We start from the raw sequence: 20,252 nt of genomic DNA, 5'->3' as shown, positions 1-20,252 counted from the left end.
TACTCTTATTGAGATTATTGTGTTATCACCAGTCACGGCCGCCTGTAACGTTAACCATAAATACGATAGTCTACGTTACTATTTGTGTGTGCATCTCACTTGACGTCACTTCGCGCGACTAACGACGCGTTGTCAGCGTTCCGCGCACGACCGATGACGCGAATATCGGGTGAAGACGCCGCGGGTTCGTCCGGTCGGACCGATTACCCCGAGATGGCGGCGAGCGAGGACGCATTCGAACGACTGAAGAGCGCGGCGGGGTCGGCGGAGGTCGAACGCGCGCGTAAGCCGTACGCGCCTCTGCGCGAGGGCGAAACGATACCGAGCATGCAGAAGCTGTGGGCGCACGCGATGCGACGGTACGGCAGGTTCCAGGGGTACGCGTGGGTGGGCGTGATTGCGACGGGCGCGCTGGCGTTCGGCTTGGCGAGCGCGACGAGGGAGGATACGCGCGGCGAGAAGGAGGGTCCGACCGGTGGTTAGCCCACTCGGACGATTCTGTTTGATGATCTCACAACGATTTTACATTTAGCCCACCGAAGTCTTCAGTCCAACGCCTCGACGGCGACCGCGGGGGGCGGGGGCGTCGCCGCGGTCGCCTCCCCAACCTTCGACGCGGTCGGTTTGGACGCGTCCGTCGCATCCCCGGACACCCCAGCCGTGTCCCCCGCCGAAAACACAGCTGTGGTGTCCCCATCTACTAACGAAGCCTCGAGCACTTTTAACCGAGCACGAAGCGACTCGAGCTCCGCCCGCGCCTCGTCTTTCGTACGCTTCATGGACGCGACGTCCTGCGCGATTGACGCCTTCGCGACGTCGACGAGCGTCGCCGGGGCGTCCGTCGCCGCCTTGACCACCTTCTCCGGAACATTCTCCGGAACATTCTCCGGGAGAACGGTCTCCTTCGGCTCCCGATTGTCATCCGCCGGCGAATCGCCCACGGTCGCGTCGTCCGTCGTACATAGATCCTCCACCTTATTTATAAGCCCCTTCGTCGTCTCGTTCTTCGTCCCCGGGGGAGTCACATCAGGCTCCACGTTAAACAGGTCCCCGTCGTCCCCGTCCGAGTCGTCCCCGAAGAGCGCTCGCAACTTCTCCAGCCTTCGTCGGGCGGCGGCGTCGACGGCGGGTGCACTGTCAGTCTGTTTGTCATTCACTGGACGGACCCCGGGTCTGTCGAGGTCCCCGGATCGAACCCCGTCGTCGTCGCCTCCGCCACCTCCGCCGGGGTCGTCCCCGGGCCGGTACGTCCACCGGACGACGCCGCCCGGCGCGTCACCGCCCGGTGAGTCACAACCCGGCCCAACCTCCGTCGCCCAAGTCGCCCGATCGCGCTCCGCCGGACGCAGGTGGTCGTTCGCGGGCGGTGACTGGTCGACCAACCTCGGGTGCGTGCCGCCGGGCCCCGAGTACGTCGGGGGTAGGCGCGCGAACGGGTCCACCCTGGGCGGCGGCGGCGGCGGGTCCGGGCGCACAGCCGGCGGTGGCGCGTCGGCCGAGTCGCGGCGCTCGGGCGGGTGAGTCACCGGGCGGTGAGTCACCGGGTACGACGTCGACTCGACCGGGTTTGGAATCGGGGGAAACCCCGCGCGTTTGGGCGCGGGCAGAGCGTCCCTCTCTGTTGCGACTCCTCCGTCGTGAGATTCGCCCAGACCGAACCAACTCAGCAGGGCGTCCCACTCGTCCTCCTCCTCCTCGTATGAGTATCGTTGCGGTTGCGCGTGACGCCGCCTGGTGAGGTGGGGAGGCAGGACCTGGCCGGGGTAGAGGAACGCGGCGTCGAACGCGGGGTTCTGCCCGCCGTCGATGTCCCCCGCGGGCCTCAGCGCCTGAACCACGTAGTCGCCCATCTCCGCGTAGAAGCCGTGGTCGATTGGCCGCGCGGGCTTTGCGCCACGTGCGAGGGGTTCGCCTCTCGGGTGGGTGTGCAAGGTGAGGTTCGGGGTGCCGATCTGGACGGTGAGCATGCCCTCGGCGGCGGGACCGCGCTTGCCGGACGCGAGGACGGGGCAGTACGAGCACATCCAGCACTCCGCGCGCGTCGCGACCGGGGGCTCCTTGGTCATTTTGGTTGATTTTCACGCGCGGGGCCGCCTCGGACGCTCCGTGAGGTGTTCGCCCCCGCGTCGAGCGCGCGCGAGTCAAAGATCGGCGCGCGATGAGATCGCGGGCTCGAGTGGACGCGCCGGGCGACGCTCGTCCGCCCGAACGCCGCCGAACGCCGGCGACGCACGTTGTAACCGCCCCGGCGCAGGGCACGCAAAAGTTGGACTTTCTGGCAGCCAACTCGCAAACAGCGTCGCTGCGTGGTACGCACCAAACAGGACTCCCTCCCGCCAAATAACACGGTGGCGACACTCCTAGTAGTAGCGCATGTCATACTCACATGCACGCGCTCAGCGTCGGGGTGTTTGCGTTCCAGCTCTGCGGGTACGTGGCGCTGTCCACGTGGGTGGAGTGGCGATGGTACCACCGTCGACGCGGGAAGGAGCGAGAGTGGAAGACGCAGCCGGGGAAGATGCACGGGAAGATCCATCGTCGCGGTGCTGCCCGCGACGACGATGACGACGGGAGAGGGCGACGAGGGTACTACGCGTGGGGTCTGCCCGCGCTCGATCTGGTGAGGGCGAGTCCATCCAAAGATGGGAGGCACCCGTCGCACGCGTGTTACGCCACGTGCAACCTGGTCGTGTCGTCGCTGTTCGCGGGCGCGACGTGTGAGGCGTACCTGGCGGGCGATGGAAAGTTGTTCGGCCTTTTTCGCTCCACCCTCGTCAACGCGTCCGCTTACTCGGTGGCCTCCGCGTATTCGGTGCTCGTCGGCGCTGTGTTGGCGGTGACGTGGCAGAGCGTGCTGGAGTACTACTGGCACCGCGCCATGCACCTGCCGCGGGTGTACCGTCTCCTGCACAAGTTCCATCACCACTACAAATCCCCGCAGCCGTGGGACGACCTGTTCATACACCCGGCGGAGTCCTTCGGGTACTGTTTGATACTGTACTCGCCGGCGTTTTGCGTTCCGTCGTTACCGGTGCAGGCGTTCTTATTGTACATGACGATCATGGGCGCGTGCGGGGTGTTGGACCACTGCGGGGTTAAGATGCGTTGGCCGTTCGGGGCGTACGATACGCAGTTCCACGACGTGCACCACCGTTCCTTCGACGCCAACTTTGCGTTTCCGTTTCCAACCATGGATCGCCTGCACGGCACGCACAGGGCGTCGTAGTTAGTGTTGACACGTATTAGTCGGTGAACCCTAGCCGTGAACTCGCCGTTTCATCAGACGCTTTAGTCGTTCGCGTCGTCGTTTCGTCGAGTGAGATGTTAGAGGTATTAAACTTGGTATAGAAGCACGAGACCATGTTTTTTTCACTTTTTCTTCCACGCATTTCGGTTCAGACGACAACAAAAAAAAATCATCTAAAAACGGAGGACAACAGTAGCTATCATCGTCTCACAGCACTTTTACTGATGACAGTCAAGATATTTTGGCCTCTTCGTCCATCTCTGAAAGAAGTCTCTTGAAAGTCTCTTGAAAGTTCCATATGAAAGTCTCTTGAAAGTTCCATAAGCCGGCACAGCCTGTACAGCTGCACAACAGTCCCCGAGACGCCCACGACTTTCATTCCAACATGAGCGGTCATGTAGTAACCCAGAGCGATACGACCAAGCCCGAGCAGGTAATAATGGTTCGCGGGATCGAGTACCCGGAGTCGGAGAAGCCAGAGCCAGAACCTACGGGGTGCTGCGGGCAACCAAAACTGTCGACAATTCTGTCGAGCAGACCGGATCTAGGCCAACGAGAGGTTCACACCACCACAAGCAATGGTGAAAAAATGCTCGTGAGACTAAACATACACTTGGAAGGCGGCCAAGGATGCTTCGGGCCGGTTCCGATGCTTAAACTCGCCGGAGACAGGGTCACTGTACCTCCCGCGCTTGAACAACTCGGGATGACCTGGGATGAGTATCACGAAATATTTGTTCGCCAACTTTCAGAGATCGAAGACAGACATTTTCCGGAGGGATGCTGCAATGCATGCCCTAAAGCATTCCCTAAATACCTTTGCTGCCTTGTAACTAGCCTGGCCACTCTCGGCTGTACTTTGCATTGGTTCATGCGAAGGGGATTGGAGCAAGCAAAACGGCTTCTTCTACCGTTCGACGCGGATCTCCGCGAGTGGCAAACCAACGCAAACGCGACATTACGCCAAAAGTATCCTATTCACATAAAGACGCAGTCACACTCTTGGATTGTACCACAAGGTGAGAGTGCAAAACGGTGCTTTCGGCGCTGGATCGCCGTTGCTCTCAACGAAGAAGATGCGGCGCAGTTGATGTCGGAGCCACATCTTTACGGCTTGGTTGAAGACGGTAAACCACCCCCCTGCGGCGGCGGCCCCACACAACTGAACGAGAACATCTTCTGTGTGCATCCTTATCAGCAACTTCGTAGCGTTCACCTGTGAAATGAAAGTGGCTAAAAACTACCTTCGTACCTTCAAAGTTTGATCGAAGACTCAAGATGTTAAAGGAGCTTAAAGAAATAACCAAGCAAGTTGTACAGAAAGTTTATTCAATGTGATCGCAAGCCGGATGCATTTTCGATTGCGTTGAGCAAATATGATCCTGCTAAAGGTTTTTTTTTGGATGATAAATATTTGTTTTCCTCTAAAGTCGCCAGAGAAGCTTGTATTTTGCGAGGGGACAAAACCTTAGCTGCTTTGTAGATGTTCAACACGAATGCGGATATTCGCGGGGCTAGTAGACGCCGCCTCAAAACTCTCCCCGAAACAAACTCTTCAAGAAACTCTCCCCGAAACGCGCGCGCTTCCGTCGCCTCACGCCTTCCGTCCGCGCTTGCCGCCGCTCGACTTGCCCTTCTTCTTCCTCGACCGGGAACCGCTGGGCTGGCGCATCATCATGCCCGCGATGTCCATGCCCAACCGTCCGGTGCCGAAGCCGCCCTGAGCTCTCTGAGCCTCGCGTCGCTCGCGCTTCACCGCCGCCTCTGCCTTCTTAGCGGCGATCTCCGCCGGTAGCTCCGAGCGCTTCACGTACAGCATGCCCGCGCTCTCCGCGGTGCCCAGTTTCCCGCCGCACCTGCGACAGAACCTCGCGTCCTGTTTAAAAAACATCACGTCAGTCTAATTGCCCATACAAAGATTAAAATAAACTCACCTGCTCGTGGATCTGCAACCCGCACGTGTCGCACTCCCGGCCGTCCCACATCTTCTGGCGCATGGCGACGCCGCTCTGGGGGACGAACCCGCCGACTGCGACTGGGGCAGGGACGGCGACCGGGTTCACCGGATTCTTTTGGAACGAGGAATATTCACCCGACGACGCCAGCTGTGCGCCCCCGACAGCCGCGTCTGTCGCCAGCTGTGTCATAGACGTCGACGTCGTCCTGGCGACGACGGACATGCTCGCGTTCACCGCGGGCAACGCGGTCCAACCGTCGCCCTCGTCGAAGCTCTGGAACTCGTCCTCGTCGTACGATTCGTACGATTCGTCCGGCATGAACCCCTCGATGATGTCCTGCGCCCCGGCGACGGTGGCGAGCTTGGCGAGCTGCCCAGGGACGACGATGAGCGCTACGCCGATGGCCATCACCGTCGCGACTCTGCCACCCGCGGTGACAACCTCGAACGGCTGTCCGATGCCGGTGAGGGTTAAGATGGCCCAGTACAGGGTGTCGTTCAAGTCGTTGACGTTCGGGTTTGTGGTGTATTCGAGGTCGTAGATGATGCCGGCGGTGATTATGAAGATGCAGACAAACTCGAAGCCGATGCCCGCGAGCTGGATCCCCATGCTGTTGCTCTTGACGAGTCCAAACAGCGTGGAGTCGGGATCCCTGTTATCCAGCAGACGCAGCAGACGAACGACGCGGAGTAAGCGCAGGAATCGCAGCACCGGGTCCCTCGCGCTGACGAGCTCGAAAAACGAGAGCACCGGTGGAACGGATGCGGCGAAATCCACCAGCGTGAGCGGGTTTTTCCAAAACTCGAGCTTGAAGTCCGCCGCCCACGCCCTCAACGCGAACTCGCACGCGAACAGGATGTTGTACGCGTCCTGGATATCCTCGAGGTCCTTCATGGAGATGAGGCCGGTGTACCAGCTGATGTCGTCCCTGTACAGGACGTCCCATCCCCCGAACGAGCTCATGTTGTAGGACTCGAGGAGGAAAGTCCCGAAGACGATGCCGGAGGAGATGAGGGCCCAGTACCCGTCGCTGTCCACTCGCTTCAGCGCGAACCGAATCCGTTGCTTCGGCGTCATCAAGGCTTTCGGGGTGGAGATCTGCTCATCCGGCGTTATCGAACGCATGAGGCCATCCGCGGATGTTGTTGATGACGACGAAGAACCCACGCCCGGGGTCGATCGCACGGCGTCGTCCGTCTCCTCCTCGTCGAAGGACATGTCGAGGTCCACGTCGGCACCCCCGTCGACACCCCCGTCGGCGCCCCCAACCTGTATGCTGTCCCAGACGCCGTCGCCGCTGCTCGACGTCGCGCCGGGCTGACGAAAAGCCTTCTCGGCTCGGCTCTCCTTCTTGAGCCGAGACGAACCCGTAACCTTCGGGGCGTTCTTGCCCTTGACCCCTTTGCCCTTTGCGCCGTTCTTCTTCTTGGCGCACGTCACCGTCAACGCGCCCCGGCGAGACGACCAGGCGCGCGTCGCCGTCGTCGCCGCCGTCGCGGCGGTGCGTCCCGGCGCGCGCGCGGCGGTCCCGCGCGGGAGAAATCCGCACGAACTGAGTCCCTGCGGCGTCGGAGGCCCCGCGGCGAATGCGCGGACCCGCGCGCGTCGCGGGGTCCCGACACGGACGCCACGTCCGGCCGCGGACGCGATGGACGCACCCATCGACGCCATCTCAGCTCCCAGACCGCGACGCACGAGCGCACCGCACCTCCGAAGGCCGCACGCGGGACGGGGGAGGGTGCGACGTCACTCGCTGCAGATGAATGACAGGCGACGCGAGGGGAGCCACGAAAACGAGTACACGTCATCCGCGGAGAGATCCAGAGCGCTCGTTTTGAAACGTGACTGCGAGCCGTGCGATTCGGGCGGAATTATCGGTCAATTGTCGAACTCGTGAGTCTCGATCGTGTGACGTCGGGTGTGGAAAAATGGACGAGATTGGGGTTAACGCGCTAATTTGTTGGAAGGGCGCGTCGTCACTTCGAAACGTTCGCCAATAGCGCTACGGTAGACTGACAACAGAGGTGTATTCGTCGAAACCATGCACTCGCGACGGGGGCCCACCCCGCGTGGACGACAACCTCGAGGCGTCATCGCTTCAACCTCGAACGCTCCACCACTTCACGGGTCCCATTCCCACCAAGTCGCGACTCGGCTCGACGGCGGTATGAATGCGGCAACAGAACAGGTGTGATGATGATGATGACGACGACGGCCACATCACCGATGATGAGCGCGTCCGACGTTCCACACACAGAGGGAAAACCCCCTGCGTGTGTGTAAAAGAACGTCGTTCCAATGGGGATTGGAAGTTTACGCGCCGCACATCACGCACTCGTCCTTGTTGGCGAGGGAGCACGCAATCTTCGCCGCCATGAGAGCCTCCTCCTCCATGTCCGGGTCGACGGGTCCCTTCTTCGCACCCTCCCCGTTCGCGGGCTGGTTCTCCTTGTCGCCGACAACCTCCTTCTTTGAAGACGCGTTCTTAGCCTTGACGCTGTTGGGATCGACGGTGAACTTGACCGCGTCGGCGGCGGCCCTGGACCTGAGGTAGTACATGCCGGTTTTAAGGCCCTTCTTCCACGCGTAAAAGTGCAGCGACGTCAGCTTACCGCTGTTGGCGTCGGACATGTGCACGTTGAACGACTGCGACTGGTCGATGAAGGCGCCGCGGTCGGCGGCCATGTCCACGAGGATGCGCTGCTTGATCTCCCAGACCGTCTTGTAGATCTCCTTGAGGTTGTCGGGGATGTCCAGCGACTGGACGGAGCCGTTGTTGGCGATGAGCTCGTTCTTGAGGCTGGGGTCCCAGAGGCCCATCTCGGTGAGGTCGGAGAGGAGGTGCTGGTTCACGACGGTGAACTCGCCGGAGAGCACGCGGCGGGCGTAGATGTTGGAGGTGTACGGCTCGAAGCACTCGTTGTTGCCCAAAATCTGGGACGTGGACGCGGTGGGCATGGGCGCCACCAGCAGGGAGTTGCGGACGCCGTGCTCGGAGATCTTCGTCCGAAGCCCGGTCCAGTCGTGCCTGTCGCCGCCGGGCATCTCGGTCAGGCCCCACATGTCGGGTTGGAGGACGCCGTTGGAGACGGGGGAGCCTGGGTAGGACTCGTAGGTTCCGTCGCGCTTGGCGATGTCGTTGGACTCGGTGAGCGCGGCGAAGTAGATGGTCTCGAAGATCTCGGCGTTGAGCTTCTTCGCTTCGGGAGAGTCGAAGGGCATGCCGAGGAGGATGAAGACGTCGGCGAGGCCCTGAACGCCGAGGCCAATGGGCCTGTGCTTCATGTTGCTGCGCCTGGCGGTCTCGACGGGGTAGTAGTTGACGTCGATGATGCGGTTGAGGTTGCGGGTCACCTTGCGGGTGATCTCGGCGAGCTTGTCGTGGTCGAAGTACCTGTTGGCGGCGCCGATGGACCCTCGGAGCTTCTTCGCCTCGGTGCGGCCCGTGGGGGACTGGGGGTTGTTCTCGATGACGAAGCGGGGCAGCGCGATGGACGCGAGGTTGCACACCGCGGTCTCCTCCGGCGAGGTGTACTCGACAATCTCGGTGCAGAGGTTGGAGGATCGGATGGTGCCGAGGTTCTGCTGGTTGGACTTGCGGTTGCACGCATCCTTGAAGAGCATGTACGGGTTACCAGTCTCAACCTGGGACTCGAGGATGGCGAACCAGAGCTGCTGGGCCTTGACCGTCTTCTTACCCTTGCCCTCCGCCTCGTACTTTTCGTACAGAGCCTCGAACTCCTCGCCCCAGCAATCCGCGAGACCCGGGGCTTCGTTGGGGCAGAAGAGGGTCCACTCGCCGTTAGCCTCGACGCGCTTCATGAACAGATCGTTGGTCCACAGGCCGTAGAACAGGTCCCTGGCACGCGCCTCCTCCTTGCCGTGGTTCTTGCGGAGGTCGAGCCAGTCGAAGATGTCCGCGTGCCACGGCTCGAGGTAGATGGCGAATGCGCCTTTCCTCTTGCCGCCGCCCTGGTCGACGTACCTCGCGGTGTCGTTAAAGACGCGAAGCATGGGGATGATGCCGTTGGAGGTTCCGTTGGTGCCGCGGATGTAGGAAGAGGTGGCGCGGATGTCGTGGATGGACAGACCGATGCCGCCGGCGGACTTGGAGATGCACGCGCACTCCTTGAGGGTATCGTAGATGCCCTCGATGGAATCCTCCTTCATGGCGATGAGGAAACACGACGACAGCTGGGGGCGGGGGGTACCCGAGTTGAAGAGCGTGGGGGACGCGTGGGTCATCCAGCGCTCGGAGAGCATGTGGTAGGTGTCGATGGCCTTCTCCACATCCTTGTGGATGCCGATGGCGACGCGCATGAGCAGGTGCTGGGGGCGCTCCACGATCTTGCCGTCGACGCGGAGGAGGTACGATCGCTCCAGAGTCTTGTAGCCGAAGTAATCGTAGTCAAAGTCGCGGTCGTACACGATCTCGGAATCGAAACGGTCGGCGTTCTGTGTTGGGTGAAGTCGCGGGTCGGCGTCAGCGTTCGTTTCGCGTTCGGGAAGGACGACGGGGCAAAGCCCCGAGCCGGGGGGGTCGGGGGAAAGATTCATTTTGAAATGTGGGCACCTCCTCGACTCATAACACGGAGAGGCGAGTTTTTAGGATATGGGGGCTCGCCGGTTCTCACCTCCTTGATGATCTCGTACACGTCGTCGGCGAGCAGCGGGGACCACTTGCCGTTGCGCTTGTTGACGTGCTCGTACATGACCTTCATGCTGTGAACGTTCGGGTGAAATCGCGGCGGTCAGCGCGGTCGTGACCCTTCGGGTGTCTCGGTTGGGAATTTCAAATCTCCCGGCCAAGTTTGAAAAAAGAGCCGGGAGTCGTTGCGAGATGGGCGAAAAGTTCGCGTGGAAAGGCGCGCGGGAACGGGCGCGTGCGGGCGGGTGGGCGCACTCACGTCTCCGAGAACGACTTGAGGGTGTTCTTGTGGAGGTTGGACACGGCGATGCGCGCGGCGAGCTGCGATGGGAGCGGCGGGACGGTCAGCGTCGGGCTGGGAGCGGCGGAGGGTGGTGCACGAGGTTTTTCGGGTTGATAGCGGTGAAAAAACGAAAAAAAGCCGTCGTGAACGTTGCGACACCGCGCCGGTGAAGGCGCGCGTGCGTCGCGCGCGACGCGTCATCCGCGCGTGGAAGCTCACCTGAGCGTAGTCGGGGTGCTTGGAGGTCATGGACGCGGCCGTCTCGGCGGCGAGCTCATCGAGCTCGGAGGTGGTGACGCCCTTGTAGACGCCAACCGCAACCTTCTGCGCGACGAGAACCTGCGAGATGGAGGGACGTGGGCACACGTGAGCGCGTCGGCGTTCGGAAAGCGGGGCGCGTGCACCCGCCGGAGGTGACGTCGGGGACGCGGAGCGGTCGCGCGGGTCCCGGGGAGGGCGCATCTGACGCCGGCAGGACGCGCGACGCGACTCCACGGCCGCGAGGCGCGCCACCGCCGGCCGGGTCCCCCGCCCCGTTCGCCCCGTGGAGACGACTTTCAAGATTTCAAAGGAGATCTACCCACCGGGTCGCAGAACTCCTGGTTGAGGCCGTAGGCGAGCTTGTTGATGCGCGCGGTGATCTTGTCGAAGTGCACGGGCTCCTGGCGCCCGTCGCGCTTCACTACGTACATGGCCATTGCGAAACTTTTGGTGGTCGCTCCCGCCGAACGAGGACGGCGCCGGACACGAATGGCTTCTCGGCATCTCCTCGGCTTGTTTGAAAACAAAACTCGTCTCGTCGAAGAACGATCGATGTGAAAAAAACCGTTGAATTCCAAACTGAACGCCATACGGAAAAGGCAAAATACGCTTTTTTAACCCCTATTGCACGTGGCGAGTGCAAGGGCTTTTCACACGCTCACGTGGCCGAAAAAAGCGCGACGCGTCATCAGACGGTCTTCGCTCCCTCGTCGGCACGCACGCCAGCCGGTTGGTTATTCCGTGTTATTCTGAATCACTAGCAGCCGCGTCGCGGGGCGACCTCAAGGTTCGCCGCTCGGCGGTGGCCATGGACGATCACCTGCGCGATTTGGACGAGTTCCTGCGCGATTTCGCGGGCAAGTCCGAGCTCACCTCGGCGCTGAGCACGGTGCGCACCGCGGGCGAGGGAGACGTCCACGTGCGCGAGGCCGCGTCGGGGCGCGACGATGGAGTGATCCCGGGGGGCGGGCTCGCGGCCGCCGCGAGTGGGGGCGCGCCGTCGTCCGCGTTGGACGCGCCCATCGGGCGCGTGGGTCCCGCGGGCGCGCATCCATCGGCCGCCGGCACGTCCTCCGCCCCGCGAGTCCGCCCGGGCGTCGTCGTCGTCGCATCCGCGGCGGCGGACGGGGAGGATGGGGACGAGGACGGGAGCCCGGCGCACGCGGCGGCGTTGGAGCGCGACCGAGCGGCGGCCGCGCGACTCGGGTCCGGGGTTGGGGCCCCGGGGCACGCGCGATCGAGTCCAGGAAGGAGGGGATCCTTCCCGTCGAATAACGACCCGGTCGACGGGCCGGAGTCCCCGTCGCAGCTGTCGAATCACGCACCGTCGGGGCACCTCATCAACCAACAATCACCGTCAGATGTCTCATCGTCGGCGCCAATGTCCACCTCCCCAAACACCAACTCGCTCGGTTTGTCCAGGCGGAACACCCACGGCGGATCGTCGTTCACGCTCGCGGCGGAGGATAACCCCACGCCCCAGTCCGTCCCTCCCCCGACGTTCGGCGACCAGGGTAACATCGGCGAGAAGCACGTGCTGGTCATGGTGGTGAGTTTATTTTAATCTTCGTACGTATGGGCAATTAGACTGACGTGGTTTTTTTGTTAACAGGGGTTACCGGCGCGGGGTAAGACGCACATGGCGAAGCGTCTGTGCCAGTACCTCCGGTTCTTCCACGGCGCCAGGACGCAGGTGTTCAACGTCGGGTCGTACAGACGTAAGATGATGGGCAAGACCAAGGCGGACAGCGAGTTCTTCCGGGGAAACGGCGAGAACGACGCGCTGCGAAAGTCCTTCGCGCGAGCCGCGCTGAAGGATCTGGTTGATTTTTTGTTCCAGGAGGATCTGGGTTCCAACCTGGAGCAGCGGTCCGCGGACAGCGGACGGGTGGCCATCTTCGACGCGACGAACACCACGAAGGAACGCCGGGAGTGGATCCGCGCTCAACTCGACGGGCTGCCGCTGAAGCTGCTGTTCATCGAGTCGGTGTGCACGGACCAGGCGATCATCGATCGAAACATCTGGCACGTCAAGGTGAACAACGAGGACTACGTGACGGAGGCGGACAAGCGACGCGCGTACGACGATTTCAAAAAGCGGATAGAGAACTACGAGGCCGTGTACCAGCCCATAGACGAGGAGCACCTGTCGTTCATCAAGCTCATAAACTGCGGGAAGAAGGTTGAGATCAACAACATCCACGGCTTTCTCTGCGGCCGCATCGTTCAGTTTCTGACCAACATGCACGCCACGCACCAGACGATTTACCTCACCAGGCACGGTCAGAGCGAGTACAACTACCAGGGAAAGATCGGAGGCGACTCCGGGCTGTCCATGATGGGCGAGAAGTACGCGCTCGCGCTCGCCAAGTACTGCGTCGATCACCTCACGAAAGACCCACACACGGGCGAACCCGTGCCGTGCCGGCTGTGGACGTCCAGTCTGCAGCGAACCATATTAACCGCGAGACACATCCCGCACCCAAAGGTCAAACCCGTCGCACACGCATCAGGGTTCAGCACGCACAGCACACGCGAACACAAGGACTGGATCCAGATGTCCCCTCGGGTGTTGAGGAACCTGGACGAGATATACGCGGGCGTGTGCGACGGGATGACGTACGACGAGATCGAGGCCAACTATCCGGAGGAGTTCGCGCTGCGAAACGAAAACAAGCTGGGATACCGGTACCCCCGCGGGGAGTCTTACCTGGACGTGATATCCCGTTTGGACCCGCTGATACAGGAGCTCGAATCGTACCAAGAACCGGTGCTCATCGTCGGTCACCAAGGCGTGCTGAGGCTCATCTACGCGTACTTCACCGGCATGGACCGAACGGAAGCGTGCAACGCATCGATACCGCTCAACACGGTGATAAAGGTGAGTTTATTTTCATTTTCGTATGGGCAATTATTATGACGTGGTTTTTTTTAACAGTTGACGCCCAAGACGCACGACTGCGACGAGGAACGGGAGGTTTTGTACGTGCCGACGAGGGAAGACTTGGGGGCGATCGTGGAAGGGGACGAGAGGGGCGGGGGTGTGTCACCGACGGCGGCGGACGGGACGAACGGGATCAACCCCTTCGCCGCCAACCCCGAGCCGCCGAGCTATTGATTGGTGCGTTAAAAGTCAGTCGCTCTTGTGTTTTTGACCACACTGAGATGATTGGCGCCAAACGGAGTCCCGCCAAACCGAAAACGTGACTGCTGACGCGCCGGGGAACCAGTTTGCGAGAGCGTCGAAGATTCTATCCAATTATCCCACAGGTTTCCCCCGGCGGTCCAGTCACGAACGCGTTCGACCAATCAACAACTCGCAATCACTTCTGCCCTTTCCCTCTCCGCTGCTGCGCGCGCAAGTGTCGCGGTCCCACGCGTCAGCGTTCGGCGGCGCGTCAGAGCCGGTCGCGCATCCAGAACGCCGCGCGCACATCGCGTGCGTCGCGTCGACTCCTTCGTGGGTCCAAAACCCGCGTCCGTTCGCCCACCGGCGCCTCGACCAACGAGCGCGCGCGCGTCTCCGGCGGACCGCACCGCGTTGGAAAATTCATCCAACTCGGACCAACCCCGTCCGTCCAAACCGGTGGCGCGCAGTCAGTCGGGAACGCCCGCGTTCGAGGGCACGCGACGCCCGCGATGAGCCGCTGAACGTCGGTCGTGACGCATCGGCTGGAGCGTGAAGCATGACCGGCGTGCACCACTCCGGTAGCGGATCGTCCTCGGCGTCGGACTCGCCGTCTTCCCCGATGGAAGCCCCACCGACGATGTCGACGGACCCGGCGGGCGAGCCAACCCCTCTCATGTCCAGGCAAGGGCGCGAGAAGCAGCGGTACACGCAAGACTCCCAGAGGCTCGTGGCCGGGTAGGTGACCCCTTCGCATCGTCGTCACCCTTCGCATCGATCCGAGATCGTCCCCTTCACGGGCGCTGGGAACGCGCGCGGCGACGTCCGTCCTCGCGAAACCCCGCGCCCCCGGCCGGAGGTTCCCTAAACCCATTTTGTGACCTTCATTAAACGAGGATGGATGTAGCCATTCGTCCTAATCCGCGTCCTCCTCCTCGTCGTCGTTCATCCATCCGCGAGTACTCACGTCCACTACGTACCTCACCGACCGACGATCATCCTCGCAGGTGCATACCGGTCAGGGATAACCCGCGCGTCAAGGGCGGCGTCGAGGTGTGCATGGTCAGCAACAGGCACAACGACGGGTTGATCTTCCCGAAGGGCGGCTGGGAGACGGACGAGACGGCGGAGGAAGCCGCGGCGCGGGAGTCGATGGAGGAGGCTGGGGTCAGAGGTGGAACGTGCACGTACGTCGGAGAGTTTACGTTCAAATCGCGCAAGAAGGCGTTGGTGAACGGGGGTAAGAAGGCGACGTGCCTGGCGCGGGTGTTTGTTATGCACGTCACCGAGGAGATGAGCGAATGGCCGGAGCAGGCGACTCGGACGCGAACGTGGCTTCCAGCCGTGGACGCCATCGAGCAGTGCAAGCACGACTGGATGAGGGACGCGCTGCGCACGTGGGCGTCCACGATGCCGGGCCTGGAAACCGCCGGGTGAGTGACGTCGGGGCGGGGGGGGGGTTGGTGTTGGAAGGGGGGGTGTTTTCGAGGGTTGTTCTTTCGAGCCGGGACACCTCGTTGCTCGTTCGCCAACTGCGCCGAGATCGTCGCTGTACAACGTACGTGTAGCAGTCTGCTGTGAGTAAAAAATGCTGAAATGAAAATACCACCGCAAACGCCAAATACGAACCGAGTTTTCGACTCGGTTTCGGTGGAAAATCAGAGACCAAAACCTCTGACTGCCGCCGCGGTTACAAGCACGCCCTTGAGTTAATCCTTGAGTTGTCAAACCCAGGAACTCCCGGGGCAAAGGGGCCGCGGGAGTAACCGCTTTTCCGCTCCCCGCGACGCCCCGCGGCACACGCGAGCGCGTCGCACCGGGCGCCTTCATTCGGGAAACGCGCGAAAGACCGCATCCCTACGGTTCGTCAGGCGCGCGAGAGTCCCGTGCACGACCGCGAACTGCCTCTGGGAGGTTCCGACGCGTGGGTCGCGCCAGTCGTGGATCGGCACCCAGGATCTGAGTGGGTGCGGGGCGAGAGATGAGTTACCACGCGGCCCGCGCGTTGCTGGCGGACGAGGCGTCGAGCAACGCAGCGGGGATGGGACTGGTGAACGTCTCCATCGAGGAATCGTATCAGGTCAACGAGGACGCCTTCCACGACAGGATCATCAAGGTGAGGAACCCCGGCCAGCCCAACGTCTGCGCCTCCGATGGCGCGCGCGTCTTTCCGCTCACAGATTTTCCCGTACGCGGCCTCCCGACGCCAACTCGCGCTCACCTCTCCCTTTCCAAAACCCCTCGTTCCACCCCAATCGCGCAGGAGGTCACCGCGGATGAGTCGCACGAGCTCGTCGCCGCCTTCTCCATGACGGTCATGCTCACCATCCTCCTCCTCGTCATCATCCTCGGCGCGACAATCAAGCACTACAACATAACGTGGCTCCACCAATCCGGAGCCGCTTTATTACTGGGCACCATCGTCGGGTTCGTGGTGTGGTACGTGCGACGGGACCCGATGTACCAAGACAACGGCACGGGCGAATCGCAGCGGATGACGAGCTTCGTGGAGTGGATCATGTTCGACACTGAGTTTTTCTTCCTCGTGTTGCTTCCACCCGTCATCTTCGAATCCGGGTACACCCTGAACCCCGAGACTCTGTTTCGAAATTTCGACGCCATCTCGGTCTTCGCCTTTCTCGGGACGTTCGTGTCCACGCTCGTCGTGGGGTTCATCATGTACGGCGCCGGGATGGCGGGACTGGCGTACAGGTACACCCTACGGGACGCGATGCTCTTCGGATCGCTGATTTCGTCCACCGATCCGGTGACGACGTTGAGCATCTTCAACGACATGGGACTGGACCCGGACATACACGCGGTGGTGCTCGGTGAGTCGCTGCTGAACGACGCCATCTCGATCGTGCTGTTCGAGGCGCTCTTCATGTTCGGTCGGGAGAAGGCGGGCCGGGGGGCGACAGCACAGCTGTACGGGGCGCTGGACGGCGTGCCGAGCACCCTGGGGGTTGATTCGCTCGGCGAAAATTCGGAGTTGGCGACGGCGGTGAGCGCCGCGATGGGGGCGCACGGCGGGTCAGCGCCCGGGACGGACGACGCGAGATACTCGCACGGCGTCACCACGGAGGTTGCGTTCACCGAGCTCGCCATCACCACCTTCAGCTCGTTCATCGGGGTCTTCTTCAGCTCGCTGCTCATCGGCGGCGCCGTCGGCGCGTGCAGCGCCATGCTTCACAAGTACATCTCCATAACGGGCGATTGGGACGAGGGCTGGGTCATCGACTCCGCGTTGGTGCTGATGTTCCCGTATCTGGCGTACACGATCGCGGAGTCGGCGAACTTGAGCGGGATCGTGGCGGTGCTCTTCTGCGGGATGGTGATGGGTCGGTACACGCGACAGAATCTGGACAAGGCTCCCCGGATGGTCACCATGTGCTTCTTCAAGCTGGTGGCGTTCCTGTCCGAGACGTTCGTGTTCATCTACATGGGGAGCAGCATGTGCACGATATCTCTCACGCACCTCGTCACCGCGGTCATCTCTTTATTCGCCATTTTCATCGGCAGAGTCGCCAACGTCTTCCCCGGGTCGTATTTGCTAAACGCCACTTTACGACCCACCGAGGAGTACGGGCGGCTGAGCCAAAACACGCAGATGTGCCTGTGGTACTGCGGCTTGAGGGGCGCGGTGGCGTACGCGCTGGCGATGAAGGCGGCTGCGACGTTGGGCGAACCCGGTCAGGCGATGCTTTCGTCGACGCTGTTCGTCGTGATGTTCACCGTGCTCTTCATGGGGGGAAGCACCACGTACGTGCTGCAAAAGCTGGGCATCATCGACCACGCGCCGAGGTTCGGACCCGGGGGGCTCGCGAACCGAGGGAGAGGAGGTGGCGGTCAGAGCAGGGGACAAGGAGGGGGCAAGGAGGGCGCCGTCGGTTCTCTCGGGAAAGGGATGGCGGGCATCGCCGGGAACCCGATGTCCCCGCCTCGGCCGAGCAACAAAAACCGTGTAGGGACAAACAACCCCCCCGGCACCCCCGGGGACCACACAGCCGTTACTATGGGCGCCGACACGTCCACGCCGTTACTCTCGGAGAGCGAACACGCGGCGGATCGACGCGAGCGAAGGCACAGGCGCGGCGGCGCGTACAGGGCGCTGAGACAGTTTGACTTTAAGTACCTGCAGCCGCTCCTGCTGGCGACGCCGATGAAGCGGCTGCCGCGGGAGGAGCGACCGGGGCGTAAGGGCGAGTCGGGGTCGAACGGGGGGCGCGCGCAGGGGGAGGGGTACGGGAGCGGCGGAAGCAGCGGGCGGGGTTCGCCGGAGCGACCCGAGGGAAAAGGTTTGAGCCGCAACGCGTCGCACGGCGACTTGCCCGACGAGGTTTTCTCGCCACAGATGAGTCACCACAAACCCGCGGATTTCGCTCGGGCGACGGAGGCGGAGCGTTCCTACCGCGTGTTCGCCGCGGGTGGGCGGGAGGCGCGCGCAAACGGCTCGGGGGCGAATAGACACAGGGTCAACGCGGACGGAACCCCGATGTGGGGCACCGACGAGGTCTGACCGACGCACAACGATCGACTGACTGTCAAAATTTTTAAACATCAAGAAAGACTTGTTTGTGATTAAAACGTACACGTCTTCTTCCGGGTTCTGGCTCGCCCAACCTCCTCAAACTCACACGAACCCAACCTCCTCGTTCCTCAGGCCGTTGCCAAAGTACAGGTTCCCGATCGTGTTCGTGTTGGCCGAGTAGTACGCGAAGAAGCCCGGGTACGCGAACGACCTCAGCGTCGCGACGCGTTTGAACGAGTCCCACACCAGTCCCCACGTTCCGGGCGCAGCTTTACCTAAGTTACCAGTGGGCGCCACGTACGACGACAGCTGGTCGGGGTACCGGACGAAGAAACCGGGCTTGGCGACGTAGTTACCGGCGGCGTCGGTGACGTACATCCCGTCGGGCGCGCACGCAGTCTCGGCGTTGATCCTGTTGATCATCGCCGCCATCCGTTGCAACTCGGTGAGTTTGTGCTCGATTGGGTCGGGCGCGGCGGGGGGTGGCGGGGGTTCGTCTCCATCCGGGACGGGATCCGGGTCCGGCGTGGGGGGCTGCTCCATCACGGTGTACTCGTGCGCCGGGTCACCCGTGAGCCATCGCTTGCCTGGGGATGCGACGTGTGCATAGGTGAGCGGTGGGCGATGAAACGATGACGTTGGGAGGAAAAGCGAGCAGAAGAGGAGGGGAAAAATTGGTTTCATGGGCGGGTTTCCAAATTCAGCTCGGGGCGATCCGCGCGGCGGGTGACGCGCCGCGCGGAGGGTCGGACGCGAGCGTCGCGCCCGCATCGCGCGACGACGCCATCGACCGGGCACGCGCGATCTAAACGCACCGTCGATCAGCCCGCACAGCTCGCCCAGCTTGCCGTCCACCGGCTCCAGATCCAGCCACTCCGCGCAGTCGACGCTGTAGTAAAACTTGTTCCCCGGGTTGACGATGACCTTGCCGTCCACCCTCTTGGTCCCGTTGTACGCGCGAGCGACGTAGTAGTCCCGGCCGCTCGACGTGGTGAACTTGCCCCACAGTAAGAACGCCTGCACGCCGAGCTCCCTCGCCTTGAGCGTGAGCGAGGTGTCGAGCGCGGCCCTCGCCTCGGTGGGGAGCACCACGCCGCACGGCGCGAGCGCGTCCAGGGTGAGGAGCGGATTCTGGTTCATGGACGCCGCCCCCATTGCTTTGGACGCGCGTTTCCGTCTGTCTGTTCCGTGTGTCACTCGCTCGCGCGTCGCGAACCCACGCGCTGTGTGGGGCGAAGAACGCGGTGGCGCGCGCTCCGAGCCCGGATGTGGTCGCGACCCGTCTCTCCCTCGGACGGCGCGCGGAGCCAATGAGACGAGAAGAGACTGCCGAGCTTGAGCCATTTCGGGCACCTCCTCGGCTTGATCTCAGATGACCAAAATTTTTCCCGGCGATTTCCCTTCGATATCGTTTCCGACCACGCATGCATCTACTTCGCCCCGCGCAGGGTCGTGCGGCCAAACTCAATATCGCGACCTACGGAACGGCGCATCTGTTTGCTTTACGGGGGCCGGCCTCATCGTTGCCGTCGCCCTTCACTTCTTCTTCCCCCCGGAACATAACGACCCAAGCTGAGTGTTGACGAGGATGCTGAGCACTCGGCCCCCGTCGTCGCAGGTCATGGCGCCGCAGCCGACCGACACTGATTTCCGCCAGAACGACAGAAGACAAGATTATGGTCTAAAAGTATGGCACAGGATGAAATACACGGACGTTAAGCAGGCCAAAGTGCGCGCCGCGTACAACACCACCGCTTCTCTGATCCCCACTGAACATGCCAAGGGGTGTAAGATGTGTTTTTGTGCCGAGTTTCCTTGCCCGTTCTGTGTTTATTTTTGCGAGTGGGGAAATGTAGGCAACCTTTGTTGTTGCCCGTGCCTCTTCGGCGTGCCGTTACCCGTCCCTTGGTTGATCTCTTGTGTGAAGTTGACCTGGGCGGGCTTTGATTCGTGGCATCATTTTTTTGAGATTAGTGAGGAGAAGAATAGTGAGGAGTGCCAGTATGTATTGGTGGACAAAAAAGCAGGAGTCATTAATGCCTACCAGCTAGATTGTTGCTGCCCATATGATGTGGAGAAAGCGTGCTGCACCCTCGTACCTCTCACTAGTCTCACCACGAAGGTAGATGGCATTAGTTCTTTTCCAGCGCCTCAATCCTAGCTTCAAGCGCTTGTAATCTCACTTGTAAATCATCAT

General features: G+C 62.0%; 11 protein-coding genes across 11 annotated transcripts; 7 read left to right on the top strand and 4 right to left on the bottom strand.

Annotated features, from left to right (window-relative positions):
* Positions 1-213: 213 nt before the first annotated feature.
* On the top strand, positions 214-483 carry MICPUN_55609 (predicted protein; the record flags this gene model as incomplete). The annotated part of the gene is made up of 1 exon (XM_002507728.1): positions 214-483. The coding sequence occupies one exon, from the start codon at positions 214-216 to the stop codon at positions 481-483; it is 270 nt and encodes an 89-aa protein (XP_002507774.1).
* A 62-nt stretch (positions 484-545) lies between these two features.
* Positions 546-2,066, bottom strand: MICPUN_51916 (encodes a protein with hydroxyproline-rich glycoprotein motifs; the record flags this gene model as incomplete). Its single annotated transcript, XM_002507349.1, has 1 exon — positions 546-2,066. One exon carries the CDS (start codon positions 2,064-2,066, stop codon positions 546-548), a length of 1,521 nt encoding a protein of 506 aa, XP_002507395.1.
* Positions 2,067-2,386: 320 nt separating this feature from the next.
* Positions 2,387-3,282, top strand: MICPUN_55607 (C-4 sterol methyl oxidase; the record flags this gene model as incomplete). Its single annotated transcript, XM_002507727.1, has 1 exon — positions 2,387-3,282. One exon carries the CDS (start codon positions 2,387-2,389, stop codon positions 3,224-3,226), a length of 840 nt encoding a protein of 279 aa, XP_002507773.1. The 3' UTR covers positions 3,227-3,282.
* A 313-nt stretch (positions 3,283-3,595) lies between these two features.
* On the top strand, positions 3,596-4,763 carry MICPUN_55606 (hypothetical protein). The gene has a single exon (XM_002507726.1). It carries the CDS (start codon positions 3,633-3,635, stop codon positions 4,467-4,469), a length of 837 nt encoding a protein of 278 aa, XP_002507772.1. The 5' UTR covers positions 3,596-3,632; the 3' UTR covers positions 4,470-4,763.
* Positions 4,764-4,841: 78 nt separating this feature from the next.
* MICPUN_55605 (voltage-gated ion channel superfamily) lies at positions 4,842-6,876 on the bottom strand (the record flags this gene model as incomplete). Its single annotated transcript, XM_002507348.1, has 2 exons — positions 4,842-5,123; positions 5,182-6,876. The coding sequence occupies 2 exons, from the start codon at positions 6,874-6,876 to the stop codon at positions 4,842-4,844; spliced, it is 1,977 nt and encodes a 658-aa protein (XP_002507394.1).
* A 315-nt stretch (positions 6,877-7,191) lies between these two features.
* MICPUN_93299 (ribonucleoside-diphosphate reductase) lies at positions 7,192-10,834 on the bottom strand (the record flags this gene model as incomplete). Its single annotated transcript, XM_002507347.1, has 5 exons — positions 7,192-9,660; positions 9,840-9,927; positions 10,113-10,174; positions 10,356-10,475; positions 10,721-10,834. The coding sequence occupies 5 exons, from the start codon at positions 10,832-10,834 to the stop codon at positions 7,519-7,521; spliced, it is 2,526 nt and encodes an 841-aa protein (XP_002507393.1). The 3' UTR covers positions 7,192-7,518.
* A 1,175-nt stretch (positions 10,835-12,009) lies between these two features.
* On the top strand, positions 12,010-13,317 carry MICPUN_78129 (predicted protein; the record flags this gene model as incomplete). The annotated part of the gene is made up of 2 exons (XM_002507725.1): positions 12,010-12,894; positions 12,955-13,317. Coding segments are annotated over 2 exons (1,248 nt in total), but the record flags the coding sequence as incomplete, so codon positions are not given.
* Positions 13,318-14,164: 847 nt separating this feature from the next.
* On the top strand, positions 14,165-15,123 carry MICPUN_113570 (hypothetical protein; the record flags this gene model as incomplete). The annotated part of the gene is made up of 2 exons (XM_002507724.1): positions 14,165-14,262; positions 14,532-15,123. The coding sequence occupies 2 exons, from the start codon at positions 14,165-14,167 to the stop codon at positions 14,959-14,961; spliced, it is 528 nt and encodes a 175-aa protein (XP_002507770.1). The 3' UTR covers positions 14,962-15,123.
* A 382-nt stretch (positions 15,124-15,505) lies between these two features.
* MICPUN_55601 (monovalent Cation:Proton antiporter-1 family) lies at positions 15,506-18,112 on the top strand (the record flags this gene model as incomplete). The annotated part of the gene is made up of 1 exon (XM_002507723.1): positions 15,506-18,112. One exon carries the CDS (start codon positions 15,506-15,508, stop codon positions 18,041-18,043), a length of 2,538 nt encoding a protein of 845 aa, XP_002507769.1. The 3' UTR covers positions 18,044-18,112.
* Positions 18,075-19,195, bottom strand: RSP9 (radial spoke protein 9; the record flags this gene model as incomplete). The annotated part of the gene is made up of 2 exons (XM_002507346.1): positions 18,075-18,642; positions 18,871-19,195. The coding sequence occupies 2 exons, from the start codon at positions 19,193-19,195 to the stop codon at positions 18,158-18,160; spliced, it is 810 nt and encodes a 269-aa protein (XP_002507392.1). The 3' UTR covers positions 18,075-18,157.
* Positions 19,196-19,676: 481 nt separating this feature from the next.
* MICPUN_55599 (predicted protein) lies at positions 19,677-20,216 on the top strand (the record flags this gene model as incomplete). Its single annotated transcript, XM_002507722.1, has 1 exon — positions 19,677-20,216. The coding sequence occupies one exon, from the start codon at positions 19,677-19,679 to the stop codon at positions 20,214-20,216; it is 540 nt and encodes a 179-aa protein (XP_002507768.1).
* Between the last annotated feature and the right edge of the window lie 36 nt (positions 20,217-20,252).

Source organism: Micromonas commoda, chromosome 1, assembly GCF_000090985.2.
Source record: "Micromonas commoda chromosome 1, complete sequence".
NCBI classification, from domain to species: domain Eukaryota; kingdom Viridiplantae; phylum Chlorophyta; class Mamiellophyceae; order Mamiellales; family Mamiellaceae; genus Micromonas; species Micromonas commoda.
This window is presented reverse-complemented; position numbering and strand designations above follow the sequence as displayed.

What these genes read in the sequence shown, in the direction of transcription:
- MICPUN_55606 (XM_002507726.1), top strand. Translation starts at nt 3,633, where the DNA reads ATGAGCGGTCATGTAGTAACCCAGAGCGATACGACCAAGCCCGAGCAG.